The sequence below is a fragment of the Ranitomeya variabilis genome, chromosome 6 (genome assembly GCF_051348905.1).
Source record: "Ranitomeya variabilis isolate aRanVar5 chromosome 6, aRanVar5.hap1, whole genome shotgun sequence".
Taxonomy (NCBI): Eukaryota; Metazoa; Chordata; class Amphibia; order Anura; family Dendrobatidae; genus Ranitomeya; species Ranitomeya variabilis.
Window position 1 is genome coordinate 282,486,248 of NC_135237.1, and position 20,141 is coordinate 282,506,388.

The following is a 20,141-nucleotide window of genomic DNA, read 5'->3' on the forward strand; positions in this document are numbered from 1 at the left end:
ACTCACCACGCAAAGAACAAGCCCCCCACACAGCTCCACTGACGGAAATATAAAAACGTTACAGGTCTAGGAAAATGGAAAGACATACGGCATATGGGAGAATGAATGGTGCCAGACAACTGCAAGTCATCCCGCAAAAAGTCAGGCAATCATTCTTCCTGTGCCACTGGCCTGACAGCAGCTGATTAACCATGGATGTAGCTAGATAATGCTGATGCCACTGGTGAGCTGCTGGTTACGTGAACTGACAGACATACAAAAAGGAACCTAGAAATACCTGCACGGCACATCACAAAGTATTCGGTCATAAAACAAAACGTCACGCTCGCCATTATTTTCTACCAGGAGTCGGGGAATGCTGGAGGCGTCGTGATTCACAACCATGACACAAGGACTATTGAGCCGCTTAGCTTGATGAACCAACAGGTAACACCGCTTGTTGTCCACATCATTGGCAATGACAAACCCCTCTGAAATAGAAAGCCACACTTTAAGTTACATACTGTATATGGAACCAAACAGGTTCTTAAAATGTCATTCCCCAAATACCAGTTTTTATGCCAAACAACACAGTAAGAGATTTTACCTTGCATATAAGCAAGAACGCTTCCCCGCTCAGCAGCGAGTGACTGACACGAATGGGAAATACAGAGAATGCCGGCACTCAGGTGGCCACAAGCTTTACGACTCATGAACAGTCTGGAGTTCAAAGGGAACCAATGAGAAACTGCTATGTCCCCAAACCATTTATATGACTGTCTTTATAGGGCACCTGCCATGTCTCCAAACGCTATTAACCTGCAGATGTAGGCTTAATCTGCGGGTTAACAGCATTCTAAAGCTGTGTGGATGCCGCACTGAAAGCCTGACTACAGAGAGCAAATTAACTTTATTTCTCAGAACAGCCTCAGTCTTTCAGTCATAGTGGTGCGGCTTCCGTCACCTCTTAGTACACAGTGAGCAACAGTGTTAATCACACCACGGCACTGACTGACAGCCAGCTCATGACTGCATCAGTACAGTGTTGGTTCTCAGTCAGCGCAGTGGCTGGGCAGCTTAAGGCTATGTGCACACGCTGCGGATTTTGCTCCCATGTAAACCTATGGGAAACAGAAAATGCTGTGCCAATGCTGTGGAAAAAAAACGCGCGGAAACGCAGCGGTTTACATTCCGCAGCATGTCACTTCTTTCTGTGGATTCCGCAGCGGCTTTACACCTGCTCCAATAGAAAACCGCAGGTGTAAAACCGCAGTGAAATCTGCAGAAAAACCGCGGTAAATCCGCGATAAATCTGCAGCAAAAACGCAGCGTTGCATTTTTGCCCTGCAGATTTTTCAATTCCGCTGCGGAAAATCCGCAGAGGACCATTATACGTGTGCACATACCCTTAAAAAGCCATCAACCTGCATATTAACCCCACATCTGCAGGTTAAAAGTGTGTGGCGACATGGCAGATTCAGCTTAAAAGATTGGAACATTGATCCCTTTATGACCACCAAAGCAATGCTCCAGCAATGAGAAATTGTGTTTCTGAATTTCTGTATATACGTGTCTGGAAGTGCATTGGATTATACACACACAACTTCAAAATGCAATTTCTCGTTGCTGGACCATAGCGTTGGGGTCATACAAGTATTAACTTGCATATCATTTAAAAGGGCTACACAGTCATATTGTCATGCTATGTTGGTCTTCAGTATGGAAAGGGGGCCACAAACTGTCCCTGGAACCCCAACTATCACTGTCCCTGGGGTACCCTCGAAGGTAGAGGCCCTGTCTCTGACCTTACTATGCTCCTGTTAAACCCTGATTTGTCCCCTCCTCTACCCCATGAGGCCAGAGACAGAATTATGTGAACAAGACACAAAGACAAAGCAGGGATAACAGAAAGCAACAAACACTCACCAAAGGTAAATAGCAATATAGGGAAGGATAGGAATGTACCCCAAGCAAATGGGAATAGGACAATGAGGAAAGCATACACACAAAAACAGCACACAACAATCTTCAGCAGCAACAAAGAACTCCTATTCAGCAGAGCGTCTCCAACAAGCTAGGAAGCAGAGTTTTCACTGGCAAGACAGAGAAGATCTGGCCAGGTTTTATAGGTAGATGTAATGACCAGATCAGAAGTAGCTGAAAATGGAGCTACAAGTTTCTGACCAGCACAGAAAGTGTTGTTAACCTCTTCAGCACCAAAGGAAACCAAATCCATTTAATATGAGATGTTAACACACAGGCTAAATGGAAGATCTGCGATTCACAATATGTAGTGATCTTCTAACCCCATATCACCCAGGAGGACGTGACACACTCGTGATACATATAAATGGTTTGGTGATGTAGATGCTTCTTACACTTTCCCTTTAAAGCTTGTGGACGAAACAGTTTATTGGATCTTTTTCCCCCATCATCTTACATACTTCTTAAGTCTTCCTATTTCTGTTTGATGGGCTCTTCCCAGTGGGATGCAGAAGCTATGAGCTCTGCGGCAATTAGGTTTCCCCAATTCTCCTCCTTACAGCCTGTAGTCTATCACATACTGTAGTATTTCCATTTAAAAGCCAGTCTAGGATGTGACTGAATAATGGCTGAAAATGCAGGTATTAAACTATACAACTCAGAAAACAACCTCAAGGTAGAGATAAAGGAAGGGCAGACCATGCGTACCAGGAAAAGGAATATCCATGTCGGCATGCAACATTTCAATAAGCTGCTTAGTTTTAGAACCTGGGGCTGCGCACATGTCCAAGATCTAGGAGTGAAAAACAGTCATTAGTAAAAACAAGCAATAGTATAGAATGACATTAAAAGGGTTTGTCCGGTCCAAATCACCATCTGACTGCAGACTTATGAATTTTACCCAGTGCTGTGCGTTGCAGGGGAAATTCGCTGGTGTCTGAACCGGGAATGGAGGGTACGTATGTGTCATACATACTCCTGGCCAAAGACCGTCTAATGGGCAAGGCCTCACTCCATACTAGTCACTAGATGGGGCGCGACCTCGGTCAGTACAAGTGTATGGAGCGCGGCCTCGCCCACTAGACGGATTCTTCCCGGGAGTATGTAAAACTCATACATCACATCCATTCCTTGCTCAAAAAAAGGCAAATTCCCCAGAGCATAGTGCGTGCACTGGGGGGGGGGGGGGGGGGGATTCATAAGTCTGCAGTCTTATTGGTTTGGACCACACAACCCCTTTAAGTCAAAATGGCAAATTACTACATCATTTCATATCAACATATTCGGGAGAACTTGCATAACAAATTGTATGATCTATTTTCTCCCATTACAATATTTAAAAGACATTAAAAAAAAAAAAAAAAAAAAACAACATTGGGACATGAAACCCCCCATCTTGGAGTTACTTGTAGAAGGGGGAAGGAGGGTCTTTGTTTAGCCAATTAGCCCGTTTTGGCCTCTCAGGGCCCCAATAAATGTGATATGGTGTCCGCAATCTATTCTAGCCAAAAATCAGTTATCGCTTCTTGTCTTCTCAGCTCTGCCATGTTCCCAAACAGCAGATTTTGACTATACATGCAGTTTTTCTGGATTCAATAGACATTGTGTAACAAAAGTGGGATCCATTTAGCCTTTGTGAAAATAACAAATCGGGGGCTCGTGGGAGTGCACTATGAAGAGGTAATGGTACAGGTGGATGTGGATGGTCAGTATGTGGTGGTACAATGTAAAAGAAATGGAGTGTTGATGTGTATAGCCGCAATGTATATTCCGCCCCCATACTCAAGTAAGAAAATTAGGGAGGTGTTGGAACGGGTGATGACTTTTGGGACAAAAATAAAAACTCCCAGAATAGGACGGTGGGACACATTACTACGTTTGGCACTTATATTCGTGAACTAGGAATGACTGACCTATGGAGAGTTTGACATGCTGGGGAAAGAGGGATTTTTGGTACTCACCGTAAAATCTTTCTTGGAGCCTTCATTGGGGTACACAGATAACCGTGGGTGTATGCTGCTGCTGCTAGGAGGCTGACACTATGCATAAAAGGAAAAGAACAATAGCACCTCCCCGGCAGTATACACCCACTGACAGGCACTGAGCACCTCAGTTGGTGAAAAAAGCAGTAAGAGAAACAACCATAACTGAGAACACATGAGTACCAACTCAATCAGGACTTGTAGGCCCAAACACGGTACCAAGAACAAATAACCAGGGAGGGTGCTGTGTCCCCCAATGAAGGCTCCAAGAAAGATTTTACGGTGAGTACCAAAAATCCCTCTTTGTTTATCGCTTCATTGGGGGACACAGATAACCGTGGGACGTCCAAAAGCAGTCCCGGAAAAGGGTGGGTAGAAAGGAAGCGAGAAAAGGGCTCAGGTCGGCCGGTGTGCGACTGCCGCCTGCAGTACCATCCTACCAAAACCTGCATCTGACGAGGTCTGGGTATGAACCTTGTAGAACTTCGTGAATGTATGTAAAGACGACCAGGTGGCAGCCTTGCAAACCTGCAAAGCGGAAGCCTGGTGATGAACAGCCCAGGAAGCACCGACAGCTCTGATGGAGTGGGCCCGTACCCCAGGAGGGGGCTGTGTCTCTCGAGCACGGTAGGATTCCGTTATAGCAGAACGAATCTAGCGAGAAATAGTAGATTTGGACGCTTGAAGGCCTTTCCGGCGACCCTCAGCAATGACAAACAGTCGGATTTGCGAAAATGGGCAGTTCTAGAAAGATAGATCCGAACGGCCCTGACAACGTCAAGCTTGTGAAGAGACTTCTCCAAGGGATGAACAGGAGAAGGGCAAAAAGAAGGAAGAATGATATCCTCATTGATGTGGAAGGTGGAAACCACCTTGGGAAGAAATTCGGGGACAGGTCTTAGAACGACCTTGTCCTGATGAAGAATCAGGAAGGGGGAGCGGCAGCATAATGCTGCCAACTCGGAAACTCTTCTAATTGAAGTGATGGCAATGAGGAAGGCCACCTTCCAGGAAAGAAAGGAAAAAGACATCCTGAAGCGGTTCAAAAGGAACGTTCTGAAGGGCACTGAGAACCAAATTGAGGTCCCAAGGTTCCAGCGGAGGATGAAAAGGAGGAGCAAGATGAGCAACTCCTTGCAGAAAAGTCTTCACTTGAGAGACGGAAGCCAAGTCCCTTCGGAAAAGAATGGACAAGGCGGAAACTTGACCCTTTAGGGTACTGAGGGACAAACCCCGAGTCGAGACCCGACTGCAGGAAGCCCAGAAAGTCCGGAAGGGAAAAAGTCATCGGAAAGACGTCGTGTCCTTCCTTTTTGGAAGTGTATCTGAACAGCAAGGTGGATTGCTGTTGAGGGGAGATAGAGAGAAAAAAAAAAAATCTATAAATCTTCAGCACAGCGAGTGTGAGCGAGCTGAGTGTGACCTGAGCGTAAGTGTGAACGGCGGTAAGTGTGTGACTTGTGATTCAGTGACTTTGGAATCAGGGAGTTTCCAAGGGAGGAATTGCTTCTGTTTTTTTTTTTTTTTTTTTTTAAATTAATACTTTGTATTTATTTTTAATTAAAGTTTCTGTGTGGTGCAATCCCCATTAGGAAATGTGCTCCACAATTGTTAATGCCATCCAGTGCACATCTTGCCACATGTATGCAGTCCTTGACCAGCTGGTCGAGGGTGCATACTGCTGTGCGAGATGTGAGCACATTGTGCATTTGGAAGCCCAGATTTTGGATCTAAGTGTGCAGCTGGCAACACTGAGATCCATAGACAATATGGAGAGGAGTCTTCTGCTCACAGAGCAGACGCTCAATGGGATAGATGAGGAGGGGGATGGTAGGATGGAGCTGCAGGACAGTGTGGCAGTTAGCTGGGTGACAGATAGAAGGCGGGTTAGAGGGAAGAGTGCCAGGGAGGCTAGTCCTGATCTGGCACACCCCAATAAGTTTGCTAAGTTGGCAGATGAGGGGGGTGCCAGTACAGGGGTAGCACTGCTGCAGCCAGGCATGTCCTCTGAAAGCCGGAGGAGTGACTGCTCCAGTAAGGAGGGAAATAGGAGAGCAGGGCAGGCCAGACAGGTGCTGGTAGTGGGGGACTCAATTATTAGGGGAACAGATAGGGCAATCTGTCACAAAGACAGGGATCGTCGGACGGTGTGCTGCCTACCTGGCGCTCGAGTCCGACACATCGCTGATCGGGTGGACAGATTACTGGGAGGGGCTGGTGAGGACCCAGCAGTCATGGTGCACATTGGCACAAATGACAAAGTTAGAGGTAGGTGGAAGGTCCTTAAAGATGATTTCAGGGAATTAGGCTGCAAGCTGAAAGCAAGGACCTCCAACGTGGTATTTTCCGAAATACTGCCTGTACCACGTGCCACGCCAGAGAGGCAACGGGAGATTAGGGAGGTTAATAAGTGGCTCAAGAATTGGTGTAGGAAGGAGGGGTTTGGGTTCCTGCAGAACTGGGCCGACTTCTCAGTGGGCTACAGGCTCTACGCTAGGGACAGGCTGCACCTCAATGGGGAAGGGGCAGCTGTGCTGGGGGAGAAAATGGTTAGAAGGTTGGAGGAGTGTTTAAACTAGGGAATGGGGGGGAGGGTATTCATTTTATAGGAGGGGAAGATAGTGCAGATAGAGAGCTGGGCACAAATAAGGAAGTTGGGGGTGGCGGTGGCATGGGGGGTGGGGTTAGAACAGTTAATAATTTAAGAAAGAATAGAGGTACAGAGAGTAACATCAAGTGCATGTATACTAATGCCAGAAGCCTCGCCAACAAAATGGACGAATTAGAACTAATGTTGTTGGAGCATAATTATGACATGGTGGGGATATCTGAGACGTGGCTGGATGAGAGCCATGACTGGGCTGTTAACTTGCAGGGCTATAGCCTGTTCAGAAATGACCGTACAGATAAGCGAGGGGGAGGGGTGTGTCTATATGTAAAATCTTCCTTAAAACCCATCCTGCGTGATAATATAGGTGAATTTAATGAAAATGTGGAGTCCCTGTGGGTGGAGATAAGGGGAGGGGGAAAAAATAATAAATTACTGATAGGGGTTTGTTATAAATCTCCAAAAATAATGGAAGCAATGGAGAATATCCTCGTAAAGCAAATAGATGAAGCTGCGACTCAAGGAGAAGTCATTATTATGGGGGACTTCAACTACCCTGAAATAGATTGGGGAACAGAAACCTGCAGTTCCAGCAAAGGTAATCGGTTTTTGACAACTATGAGAGACAATTACCTTTCACAGCTGGTTCAGGACCCAACAAGGAGGGGGGCACTGCTAGATCTAATATTAACCAACAGGCCAGACCGCATATCAAATATAAGGGTTGGGGGTCACTTGGGGAATAGTGATCATAAAATAATAAGTTTTCATGTAACCTTTAATAAGATGGGTAGTAGGGGGGTGACAAGGACACTAAACTTCAGGAGGGCAAATTTCCAACGGATGAGAGAGGATCTTGGTGCAATTAACTGGGACGATATCCTGAGACACAAAAATACACAAAGAAAATGGGAGACGTTTATTAGCATCCTGGATAGGACCTGTGCACAGTATATACCGTATGGGAATAAACATACTAGAAATAGGAGGAAACAAATATGGCTAAATAGAGCTGTTAGGGGCGCAATAAGGAACAAAAAGAAAGCATTTAGAGAATTAAAGGAAGTAGGTAGTGATGAGGCATTAAATAAATACAGAAAGTTAAATAAATTCTGTAAAAAGCAAATCAAGGCAGCAAAGATTGAGACAGAGAGACTCATTGCTAGAGAGAGCAAAAATACCGTATATACTCGAGTATAAGCCGAGATTTTCAGCCCAAATTTTTGGGCTGAAAGTGCCCCCTCGGCTTATACTCGAGTCACGGTCGGCGGTGGGGTCGGCGGGTGAGGGGGAGAGGGCGCTGATGCATACTCACCTAGTCCCGGCGCTCCTGTCGCCCCCCCTGCCCGTCCCACGGTCTCCGGGTGCAGCAGCCTCTTCCCCTGAGCGGTCACGTGGGACCGCTCATTAGAGAAATGAATAGGCTGCTCCACCTCCCATAGGGGCGGAGCCGCCTATTCATTTCTCTAATGAAGCGGTGCCAGTGACCGCTGATAGAGGAAGAGGCTGCGGCACCGAAGACCAGCTGTCCGGGGGAAGGAGCGGGACGCCGGGAGCAGGTAAGTATTACATATTCACCTGTCCTCGTTCCACACGCCGGGCGCTGTCTCCATCTTCCCGGCCTCTCTCTCTCTCCTCACTGACTGTGCAGGTCAGAGGGCGCGATGACGCATATAGTGTGCGCGCCGCCCTCTGCCTGATCAGTCAGTGCAGGGAGACGCCGGGAAGATGGCGCCGAGGAGCTGCAAGAGAGGTGAGTATGTGTTTTATTATTTTTATTGCAGCAGCAGCACAGCTATGGGGCAATAATGGACGGTGCAGAGCACTATATGGCACAGCTATGGGGCAACGGTGCAGAGCACTATATGGCAGAGCTATGGGGCAATGGTGCAGAGCACTGTATGGCACAGCTATGGGGCAACGGTGCAGAGCACTATATGGCACAGCTATGGGGCAATAATGGTGCAGAGCACTATATGGCACAGCTATGGGGCAACGGTGCAGAGCACTATATGGCACAGCTATGGGGCAATAATGGTGCAGAGCACTATATGGCACAGCTATGGGGCAATAATGGTGCAGAGCACTATATGGCACAGCTATGGGGCAATAATGGTGCAGAGCACTATATGGCACAGCTATGGGGCAATAATGGTGCAGAGCACTATATGGCACAGCTATGGGGCAATAATGGTGCAGAGCACTATATGGCACAACTATGGGGCAATGGTGCAGAGCACTGTATGGCACAGCTATGGGGCAACGGTGCAGAGCACTATATGGCACAGCTATGGGGCAATAATGGTGCAGAGCACTATATGGCACAGCTATGGGGCAATAATGGTGCAGAGCACTATATGGCACAGCTATGGGGCAATAATGGTGCAGAGCACTATATGACACAGCTATGGGGCAATAATGGTGCAGAGCACTGTATGGCACAGCTATGGGGCAATAATGGTGCAGAGCACTATATGGCACAGCTATGGGGCAGTAATGGTGCAGAGCACTATATGGCACAGCTATGGGGCAGTAATGGTGCAGAGCACTATATGGCACAGCTATGGGGCAATAATGGTGCAGAGCACTATATGACACAGCTATGGGGCAATAATGGTGCAGAGCACTATGGCACAGCTATGGGGCAATAATGGTGCAGAGCACTGTATGGCACAGCTATGGGGCAATAATGGTGCAGAGTACTATATGGCACAGCTATGGGGCAATAATGGTGCAGAGCACTATATGACACAGCTATGGGGCAATAATGGTGCAGAGCACTATATGACACAGCTATGGGGCAATAATGGTGCAGAGCACTATATGGCACAGCTATGGGGCCATAATGAACAGTATGGAGCATCTATTTTTATTTTTGAAATTCACCGGTAGCTGCTGCATTTTCCACCCTAGGCTTATACTCGAGTCAATAAGTTTTCCCAGTTTTTTGTGGCAAAATTAGGGGGGTCGGCTTATACTCGGGTCGGCTTATACTCGAGTATATACGGTAACCCCAAAATATTCTTTAACTACATAAATAGTAAGAAACTAAAAAATGACAGTGTTGGCCCCCTTAAAAATAGTCTGGGTGAAATGGTGGATGAGGATGAGGAAAAAGCCAATCTGCTAAATGACTTTTTTTCATCAGTATTTACAAAAGAAAATCCCATGGCAGCCAATATGACTAGTGATAAAAATTCCCCATTAAATGTCACCTGCTTAACCCAACAGGAAGTACAGCGGCGTCTAAAAATCACTAAAATTGACAAATCTCCGGGCCCGGATGGGATACACCCCCGAGTACTGCAGGAACTAAGTACAGTCATTGATAGACCATTATTTTTAATCTTTAAAGAGTCCATAATAACAGGGTCTGTACCACAGGACTGGCGTATAGCAAATGTGGTGCCAATATTCAAAAAAGGGGCAAAAACTGAACTCGGTAATTATAGGCCAGTAAGTTTAACCTCTACTGTGGGTAAAATCCTGGAGGGCATTCTAAGGGATGCTATAGTGGAGTATCTGAAGAGGAATAACCTCATGACCCAGTATCAGCACGGGTTTACTAGGGACCGCTCATGTCAGACTAATTTGATCAGCTTCTATGAAGAGGTAAGTTCCGGACTGGACCAAGGGAACCCAGTGGACGTAGTGTATATGGACTTTTCCAAAGCTTTTGATACGGTGCCACACAAAAGGTTGATACATAAAATGAGAGTAATGGGGATAGGGGAAAATATGTGTAAGTGGGTTGAGAGCTGGCTCAGGGATAGGAAACAAAGGGTGGTTATTAATGGAGCACACTCGGACTGGGTCGCGGTTAGCAGTGGGGTACCACAGGGGTCAGTATTGGGCCCTCTTCTTTTTAACATTTATTAATGACCTTGTAGGGGGCATTCAGAGTAGAATTTCAATATTTGCAGATGACACTAAACTCTGTAGGGTAATCAATACAGGGGAGGACAATTTTATATTACAGGATGATTTATGTAAACTAGAAGCTTGGGCTGATAAATGGCAAATGAGCTTTAATGGGGATAAATGTAAGGTCATGCACTTGGGTAGAAGTAATAAGATGTATAACTATGTGCTTAATTCTAAAACTCTGGGCAAAACCATCAATGAAAAAGACCTGGGTGTATGGGTGGATGACAGACTCATATTCAGTGGCCAGTGTCAGGCAGCTGCTACAAAGGCAAATAAAATAATGGGATGTATTAAAAGAGGCATAGATGCTCATGAGGAGAACATAATTTTACCTCTATACAAGTCACTAGTTCGACCACACTTAGAATACTGTGCACAGTTCTGGTCTCCGGTGTATAAGAAAGACATAGCTGAACTAGAGCGGGTGCAGAGAAGAGCGACCAAGGTTATTAGAGGACTGGGGGGTCTGCAATACCAAGATAGGTTATTACACTTGGGGCTATTTAGTTTGGAAAAACGAAGACTAAGGGGTGATCTTATTTTAATGTATAAATATATGAGGGGACAGTACAAAGACCTTTCTGATGATCTTTTTAATCATAGACCTGAGACAGGGACAAGGGGGCATCCTCTACGTCTGGAGGAAAGAAGGTTTAAGCATAATAACAGACGCGGATTCTTTACTGTAAGAGCAGTGAGACTATGGAACTCTCTGCCGTATGATGTTGTAATGAGTGATTCATTAATTAAATTTAAGAGGGGACTGGATACCTTTCTGGAAAAGTATAATATTACAGGGTATATACACTAGATTCCTTGATAAGGCGTTGATCCAGGGAACTAGTGTGATTGCCGTATGTGGAGTCGGGAAGGAATTTTTTTCCCCATGGTGGAGTTACTCTTTGCCACATGGGTTTTTTTTGCCTTCCTCTGGATCAACATGTTAGGGCATGTTAGGTTAGGCTATGGGTTGAACTAGATGGACTTACAGTCTTCCTTCAACCTTAATAACTATGTAACTATGTGTGTCTCGCACCACCGGAAGAAAGCCTTCCAGTACCTGTGGTAAATGCGAGAAGAAGCTGGCTTCCTGGGTCTGATCATGGTCTGTATGACCTGATGAGAAAAACCAGACTCCCTCAAAACCGCGGCCTCAACAGCCATGCCGTTAAATGCAGGGACTGAGAACTCTGGTGGAAGAGTGGGCCCAGTGAGAGAAGATCTGAGCGGTCTGGGAGTCTCCAAGTTTCTGTGAGCATGTTGACCAGCACCGCGTACCAGGGGCGCCTTGGCCAGTCTGGAGCTATGAGTATGACCGGAATCCCCTCTGACTATCTTTTTTACTACCTTTGGAATCAAGGGAAGTGGGGGAAACAGGTAAGGAAAAACTGCGACCATGGGATTACCAGGGCGTCGTGGCTGATGGCCAGAGGGTCCCGGGATCTGGCGACAAACTGAGGAACCTTGTGGTTCATCCGAGACGCCATGAGGTCGACGTCTGGGGTGCCCCAACGAAGACAAATCTGGTCGAATACTGAGGGATGGAGAGACCACTCGCCCGCCGTCAGACACTGGCGGCTGAGGAAGTCGGCTGCCCAATTTTCGACGCCCGGAATGTGGACAGCTGAAATGACCGGAACGTGACGTTCCACCCAATGAAGTATCCTTGATGCCTCTGCCATTACCTGACTGCTGCGTGTCCCGCCCTGGTGGTTTAAGTACGCCACAGCCGTGGCGTTGTCCGACTGGATGTGGACGGGACGATCGGCCAGGAGTGATTGCCAGTGGAGTAGGGCAAGGAAGATTGCTCTGATCTCCAGTAAGTTGATAGGAAAAGGAGCCTCCTGGTGGGTCCAGCGACCCTGCGCTGTGAGATGTCGGAAGACCGCTACCCAACCGAGCAGGCTGGCATCTGTGGTGATGACCTGCCACTGAAGCAGAAGGAAAGACCTCCCTCTGAGGAGGGATGAAGACAGGGTCCACCAGGTCAGTGACTGCCAAACCTGCCGAGGCAGACGAATGGGGCGGTCCAGTGAGGTCATGGATCTGTTCCAAGTGGAGAGAAGAAACAGTTGGAGGGGACGTGTGTGGAATTGGGCAAAGGGAATGGCCTCCATGGAGGCAACCATCTTTCCCAGGACTGCCATGCAGAACCGAAGCGAGCGAGGAGCTGGGTGTTTGAGAAATCGGGCTGCCTTGCGGAGACCGGAGAACTTGTCCAGTGGGAGGAAGACCCGAGCCAACTTCGTGTCGAATTCCATGCCCAGGAAGGACAGACGCTGGCAGGGAATCAGAGAGGACTTGTCCTGGTTGATGATCCACCCGAGGTGAGTCAGTGTCCAGAGAGATCTGGAGGCTTCGCGCACAGTCTCGATGAGAGGAACCCCTGATCAAAAGATCGTCCAGGTAGGGGATGATGAGTATCCCCCTGGAACGAAGGATGGCCATGACCGCCGCCATGATCTTGGCGAAGACCCTGGGGGCTGTCGCCAGGCCGAACGGGAGGGACGTGAATTGGTAGTGCTCTTCCTGGATAGCAAACCGAAGGTACCTCTGGTGCCGTAAACAGATAGGAACATGAAGGTACGCATCCTGAATGTCCACCGAACACAGGAACTGCCCAGGCTCCATGGCGGCAATCACAGACCGCAAGGACTCCATCCTGAAGTGGCAGAATCGAACGTGCGGTTCAAAAGCTTGAGATCCAGAATTGGGCGAAGGGAACTGTCCTTCTTGGAGACTACAAAGAGGTTCGAGTAGAACCCCGAAAAACGCTCGTTTGAAGGGACAGGAACGACTACGCCAGCTGTGACCAGGGAAGAGACGGCCTGAAGAAACCCGGGCAGTTGAGACGGTTGCCTTGGTGGACGAGAGAGGAAGAAACAATTCTCCAGAAGGGAAGAAAATTCGATCTTGTAACCGGAGTTAACTACCTCTCTGACCCAGGCATCGCTGACTACAGACAGCCAGGCGTCCCGGAAGGAAAGAAGTCTGCCTCCCACCCTGGAAGTCATTCGAGGTGGGGGCAACCCATCACTTGGAACGAAATCTATCGGAACGGAAGCCAGAGGACCTGAAAGGTTGGCTCTTAGTTCTCCATCTGGGGGCAGGCTTGTAAGAGGGTCTCCTCCGCTCTCCCGAAGCGGAAGGTTGCTCCTGCTGGGAAGAGGAGTCAGAGGTCCAAAATTGACGAAAGTGCCTAAAAGACCTAGGGCCCTTTTTATTGAAGAAACGTTTTGGTCTAGACCAGTGATGGCGAACCTATGACACGCGTGTCAGTGCTGACACGCGTAGTCATTTTCAGTGACACGCCGGCCGCGGCCCCATAGAAATTGCTTCTTTCCCAGGGTCTGAAGGAGAGGAAACTCTCCTTCAGGCCCTGGGAACCATATTAATATGTAAAATAAAGAATTAAAATAAAAAATATTGCTATACTCACCTGTCCGACGCAGCCTGGACGTCCGCGAGGGAACCGGCAGCGTTGTTTGCTTAAAAATCGCGGTTTTCCTTCCTTACTTGAAGTCCCGGCTTGTGATTGGTTGCGTGCCGCCCATGTGACCGAGACGCGACCAATCACAGCAAGCCGTGACGTAATTTTAGGTCCTTCAGGATTTTAAAATTACGTTCCGGCGTTGTGATTGGTTGCGTCGCCCATGTGACCGCACGCAACCAATCACAACGCCGGAACGTAATTTTAAAATCCTGAAGGACCTAAAATTACGTCACGGCTTGCTGTGATTGGTCGCGTCTCGGTCACATGGGCGGCACGCAACCAATCACAAGCCGGGACTTCAAGTAAGGAAGGAAAACCGCGATTTTTAAGCAAACAACGCTGCCGGTTCCCTCGCGGACGTCCAGGCTGCGTCGGACAGGTGAGTATAGCAATATTTTTTATTTTAATTCTTTATTTTACACACATTAATGTTGTTTCGATACCGATACCCGATACCACAAAAGTATCGGATCTCAGTATCGGAATTCCGATACAGCAAATATCGGCCGATACCCGATACTTGCGGTATCGGAATACTAAACAATGGCATCCGATCCGATTTTTTATCGGATCGGATGCCATGCAGGAGGTCTGTGGGTCCAAACAACAGAGCTCCGGTGCAGAGCGTCTAGGACTGGGACTTCCGGTAGGCTTGGCGCAGCTCCCGGAAGTCCCAGGCCTCTGCGTCGGATCTGTGTTGTTTGGGCGACATTGCGCTGCTCCCTGCTGCGCCGACCAGAAGTCCCAGGCTGCACTTCTGAGGCCTGAGGAGATTGCTGTCTGGACTCAGGCCCTGTGATAGCTGTCTGGACTCAGGCCCTGTGATAGCTGTCTGGACTCAGGCCCTGTGATAGCTGTCTGGACTCAGGCCCTGTGATAGCTGTCTGGACTCAGGCCCTGTGATAGCTGTCTGGACTCAGGCCCTGTGATAGCTGTCTGGACTCAGGCCCTGTGATAGCTGTCTGGACTCAGGCCCTGTGATTGCTGTCTGGACTCAGGCCCTGTGATTGCTGTCTGGACTCAGGCCCTGTGATTGCTGTCTGGACTCAGGCCCTGTGATTGCTGTCTGGACTCAGGCCCTGTGATTGCTGTCTGGACTCAGGCCCTGTGACTACTACAGCAACCATCATCCAGTGAACTGTGGGGTGTCATTGGCCATTACTGAGATAAGTGAGAGGGAGGCATCAGTGATGGCGAACCTGTGGCAGTCCAGCTGTTGCAAAACTACAATTCCCATCATGGCTGGCCATTCAAAGCAAAGGCTTTGGCTGTAAAGACATGATGGGAATTGTAGTTTTGCAACAGCTGGAGTGCCACAGGTTCGCCATCACTGGAAGAATTCCCCCTCCCCCTCACTTATCTTAGTTCACGGCACCCCACACAAGTTAAATAATAGCAAGACCAACAAAAGAAACCAACTGACAGATGAACAAAGAAGTCACTAAGCAGGTAAGTTAATTCTAATTATACATATTTGTTATTTAAACTATACATGTCGCAAAATTGTTTTTTTATCAAGGTGACACACCACCCAAGTTATGCTCGGTTTTTTGGCGAATTTTGACACACCGAGCTCAAAAGGTTGCCCATCACTGGTCTAGACTGAAGGAGGGAAGTACTTTTTCCTCCCGTGGCATCAGAAATGATCTGGTCTAAGCGAGAGCCAAAGAGTCTGGAACCCTGAAAGGCTAGGTTGGTGAGAGACTTCTTAGAAGTTGTATCTGCGCTCCATGCTTTGAGCCAAAGAATGCGGCGTATAGCAATGATGTTGCATCCAAGCAGGCAGCCAAAACGTATTTGCCTGCGTGGCCAATCTGGTCCGCCAAATCAGCCAGTTCCTGTGGGGAAGCAGAAGCCAAAATGCCTCGAAGAATCTTGGCCCAGGTGGAAATGGCCTTTGCCACTCAGGTGGAGGCGAAACTGGGGCAGAGGGAAGCTCCTAACGCCTTGAAAGCTGATTTGGCTAGAGTCTCAATCTGTCCGTAGCGTCTTTAAGCGACGCACCATCAGGTAAGGAAAGGACCATATTGGATGAAAGACGGGAAACCGGCGGGTCCACCTTTGGAGATTCTGCCCATTTGGCAAGAAGGTCAGCACTAAAAGGGTATAATACGTCCAGGTGTTTTCTACCTGGGAAGCGCTTCTCAGGATGTTCCCAGTGCTTAGACAGGGTAGACTCAAATTCCTCGTGATTGGGAAAGGAGCGAGAAGGATGCCTGACCCGTTTGAAGGAGACAGCAGGATTCTGTGAGGGAACCTCGTCCTGTTTAAGCTTAAGAGTTTGGGAGATAGCCAAGATGAGACTATCCACAATAGCCTGTATGCCAGACGTCTGGTCTGAGTCAGAGTCAGACCCGAACTGGGAATCTATGTCCGACCCAAGGTCCTCCTCCGAAGAGGGGAATTGGGAAGAGGTGAGCAGCCTGGGAACTGCTGAGGGACCCGGAGAGCTGGAAGAGGAGCCAGACAGGGACCTCTTTCTAGAACGGCCGGCACGTTCTTCTGAGGGTCGATAACAGGTGCGTGCGACTCGCCATAAGAGACGGTCGGAGCACTGGTGGCTGTAGCTAGATGCGGAAGTCGTTCAAGGGCCTGGATCAGAGATTGGGATACTTTAGTCAAGTCAGAGATTCGGAAGCTTCCTGCGGAGCAGACATGGTAGGCGGACTGCAGGATTGACCAACAAACACCAACAAGAAGCAGTCTTCAGTCCAATTATATGCAAATTACCAAAAGAACTTTATTAAGAATAACAGGTGAACAAACGGCAGAGAGAGAATCCCCCATGGTATCCTCAATGCGCAAATACAGGGCATAGGTGGGTCCACATCCTAATATCCATTATTCATTATGTATACAGTGATAACCTATCATGTATATACGTAGTGCAGCCAAATAATTGACATATATTACAGACACAGGAGTGTCAGAGAAAGATATTCACATATACATACAAGATACATACTTAATAAAGTTCTTTTGGTAATTTGCATATAATTGGACTGAAGACTGCTTCTTGTTGGTGTTTGTTGGACATATCTATTTGCAGTTTGTCTGCTACAGTCCGACCCAGTACTATTATTTGTTTCACAGTGTTAACTGTTGTGACTATCTGTATACATTTGACTGGTATGTTTTCCATTAAATATGTTTGGACTGCAGGATTGGCAGAAGGGTGACGACTGACCTGCTGTCCACTTTTTCTTGCAGCGTGAGCAAGAGTAATGAATGATGGTGGGTTTGGAAACAGAAGCCCCAATAGAGTTGGACATATGTAGGCTGTGAGCTTATAGTAAGAAAAAAAAGGGTTGGAAAGCTCTGCCTGTGTAAGTCTAAACTACTGCAGCGCTGCCTCTGGAGTATGAAATACTGCAGGGGAGGGTTGCTAGGGTACGGATGAAAGCCTACCGTACAGGAAGGAAAGAGCTGCAGCTGAGCCGGTATCTGTGCCCCTCCCCCTTCCCGAGTGGATTAGCGTCCGGATAGGAAGCAGAATCCAAGATGGAGGAGGAATAGAGGCCTCGTGGGGAAGGGGGTGAGTGGTTAAGCGCACAGCAAATGACCGGGAAGAGAGAAACCCCTGATAGGTCCAGCGGCAGAAGGGGGCATGTGAGCTGTATTAAAATATCACTGGGCGCCAAAAAAGCACGGGCGATTAGGAGGCGTGGCCGACCGGCCCGAGCTGAGGGAAAGTGAAAGTAAAAAAGGGGAGCCGCGGCGCTGAATGGACAATGCATGGAATAGACGGCAGGGCAGCGCTGACAGGTCCAGGGGAGGGAAGGGAGCCGGCGTGTAATATAAACAATCCCCTTCCCCCCGATATATCTTCATTACCTTGATCTTCAGCGCTGTATGAGGGTTGTCCAGGGGCCCAAGGGAAGGCAGGGACGCTGAGAGAAGAACCCTCTTCCAGGAGACGGCATCAACCCTTTTAGGGAAAAAAAGGGGGGGGGGGGGGTCACCGCTGGTGACTACCGTCTCCCTCTCAGCCCTCTCCGAGGAGAGGGGTGAGGAGGAAATTCCGCAAGGACCGGCCACCAAACTCACCCTGAGGCACCAATGAAGGCACAGGGGAGAAATGTCCTGCCAGCAGGCCTGAGTGTTGCAATGTGGGTGACACCACACTGCTCGCTCAGCCGCTAATAATGGGAAGGCAGGGTGAATTAATACCCTGATGCCCTAGAAGTTTAATCTGAAAAACAAAATAAATAATTAGTAAAACACAACAAACCTGCGAAAGCAAAAAATGATTAGCTGCGGATCTGGGAGATCCAGTTCCGCCTCCTACAGACACTAAGCACAAACTGAGGTGCTCAGTGCCTGTTGGTGGGTGTATACTGCCGGGGAGGGGCTATTGTTCTTTTCCTTTTTTGCATAGTGTCAGCCTTCTAGCAGCAGCAGCATACACCCATGGTTATCTGTGTCCCCCAATGAAGCGATAAAGAAAGGGGGTATTCATGTTATTCACCGGCTCATGGTACTCTATCCAGAATTAACTTGGCTCTTGGCAATCGTCTGTTGGACACGATGGTGGGGGGAAGTGCGATATTTACCTAGGGCCCTCTCAGATCATAGTCCAATTGAGGTAGAGTTCCGACCGCTGGGGACACAGGCTGTGAACAGGAGAAAGTGGAAGATTCACCCTAAAGGTACCGTCACACTAAACGATATCGCTAGCGATCCGTGACGTTGCAGCGTCCTGGATAGCGATATCATTGTGTTTGACACGCAGCAGCGATCAGGATCCTGCTGTGATATCGCTGGTTGTTGCTGAAAGTTCAGAACTTTATTTGGTCGTCAGATTGCCGTGTATCGTCGTGTTTGACACCAAAAGCAACGATGCCAGCGATGTTTTACAATGGTAACCAGGGTAAACATCGGGTTACTAAGCGCGGCCCTGCGCTTAGTAACCCGATGTTTACCCTGGTTACCCGGGGACTTCGGCATCGTTGGTCGCTGAAGAGCTGTCTGTGTGACAGCTCTCCAGCGACCAAACAGCGACGCTGCAGCGATCGGAATCGTTGTCTGTATCGCTGCAGCGTCGCTAAGTGTGACGGTACCTTAACTGGTTGCATAGTATAGACTTAGATAAGATTAAACAGGAGGTGAGGGAATTTTTTGAGCTGAATGATGGGAGTGCAGATGGTCTTACTGTATGGGAAGCTATGAAGGCGTACTTAAAGGGCACCTGTCACCTCGTTTTTTCAGTATGAGATAAAAATACTGTTAAATAGGGCCTGAGCTGTGCATTACAACAGTGTATTTTGTGGACCCCGATTCCCCACCTATGCTGCCAAAATACGTTACCAAAGTAGCCGTTTTCGCCTGTCAATCAGGCTGGTCTGGTCTAAAGGGCGTGGTGTCTTCCCCCAGATCTTGCTTAGTTTTCCGTTGGTGGCGCCTGCGCTGTGCTGAATCCCCCGCCCCGCACTGTTATTCATTATGCACAGTGCGGGGCTGGGGTTCCTGGGAAGGCGGGGGAGCGTCGGAGCTGGGGAGCGTCTAAACAGCGCAGTGCGCATGCCCAGGAACCCCAGCCCCGCACTGTACATAATGAATAACAGTGCGGGGCAGGGGATTCAACAACAGTGTGGCCGCACTGACAATGAACACTGCGCAGGCCCCAGGCACGCACAGCGCAGGCGTCGGATTTCAGAAGATAACAGCGCTCAGGGGGCGGGTACCATCGCCCCTGAAGAGAAGAGTGACGGCAGTTGGGAGCTTCATACAGGACGCTTCGGACCGCCTCCTGGTACAATATCTGGTATGTGTGGCCAATTTTTAAAACACTTTATTGAGGTAATAAATGAATCAAAAACTAAAAGAGCCACCTTGTTAGACTGCAGCATTACTGCTGCACAAGGTGGCTCTTTTAGTTTATAACGGCTGGGGGGGGGGGTGACAGTGGCCCTTTAAGGACTTCATACATAGGAATCCGATTCCGGTCTCGGGCATTCTTAAGGCAAAAGTGGATGCTTGGATTAAGTTGCATTTATCTGTGGTGGCAAGGCAAATCTTATTAAAATGATTTTGATGCCGAAAATATTATATGTTCTTCACAACGCTCCAGTTTGGATACCGCGTGGGAAATTTAGGCAGATTAATTCCCTTTTCAGGAATCTGATATGAGGGAGACGTTATCCACGTATCGGGCTGGAGACACTACAGC

The 20,141-nt window shown here is 48.3% G+C and overlaps 1 protein-coding gene across 2 annotated transcripts in view; it reads right to left on the reverse strand.

Moving 5' to 3' along the window:
* Nucleotides 1–20,141, reverse strand: part of NSUN2 (NOP2/Sun RNA methyltransferase 2) — a 96,141-nt gene that overhangs the window by 53,693 nt on the left and 22,307 nt on the right. For both annotated transcript variants that reach the window (XM_077269692.1, XM_077269691.1), the window contains exons 6-7: nucleotides 2,671–2,755; nucleotides 278–470 (exon numbers count right to left, since the gene is read on the reverse strand). In XM_077269692.1, the coding sequence (XP_077125807.1) occupies nucleotides 278–470; nucleotides 2,671–2,755 (278 nt within the window). The remainder of the gene's footprint in view (nucleotides 1–277; nucleotides 471–2,670; nucleotides 2,756–20,141) is intronic.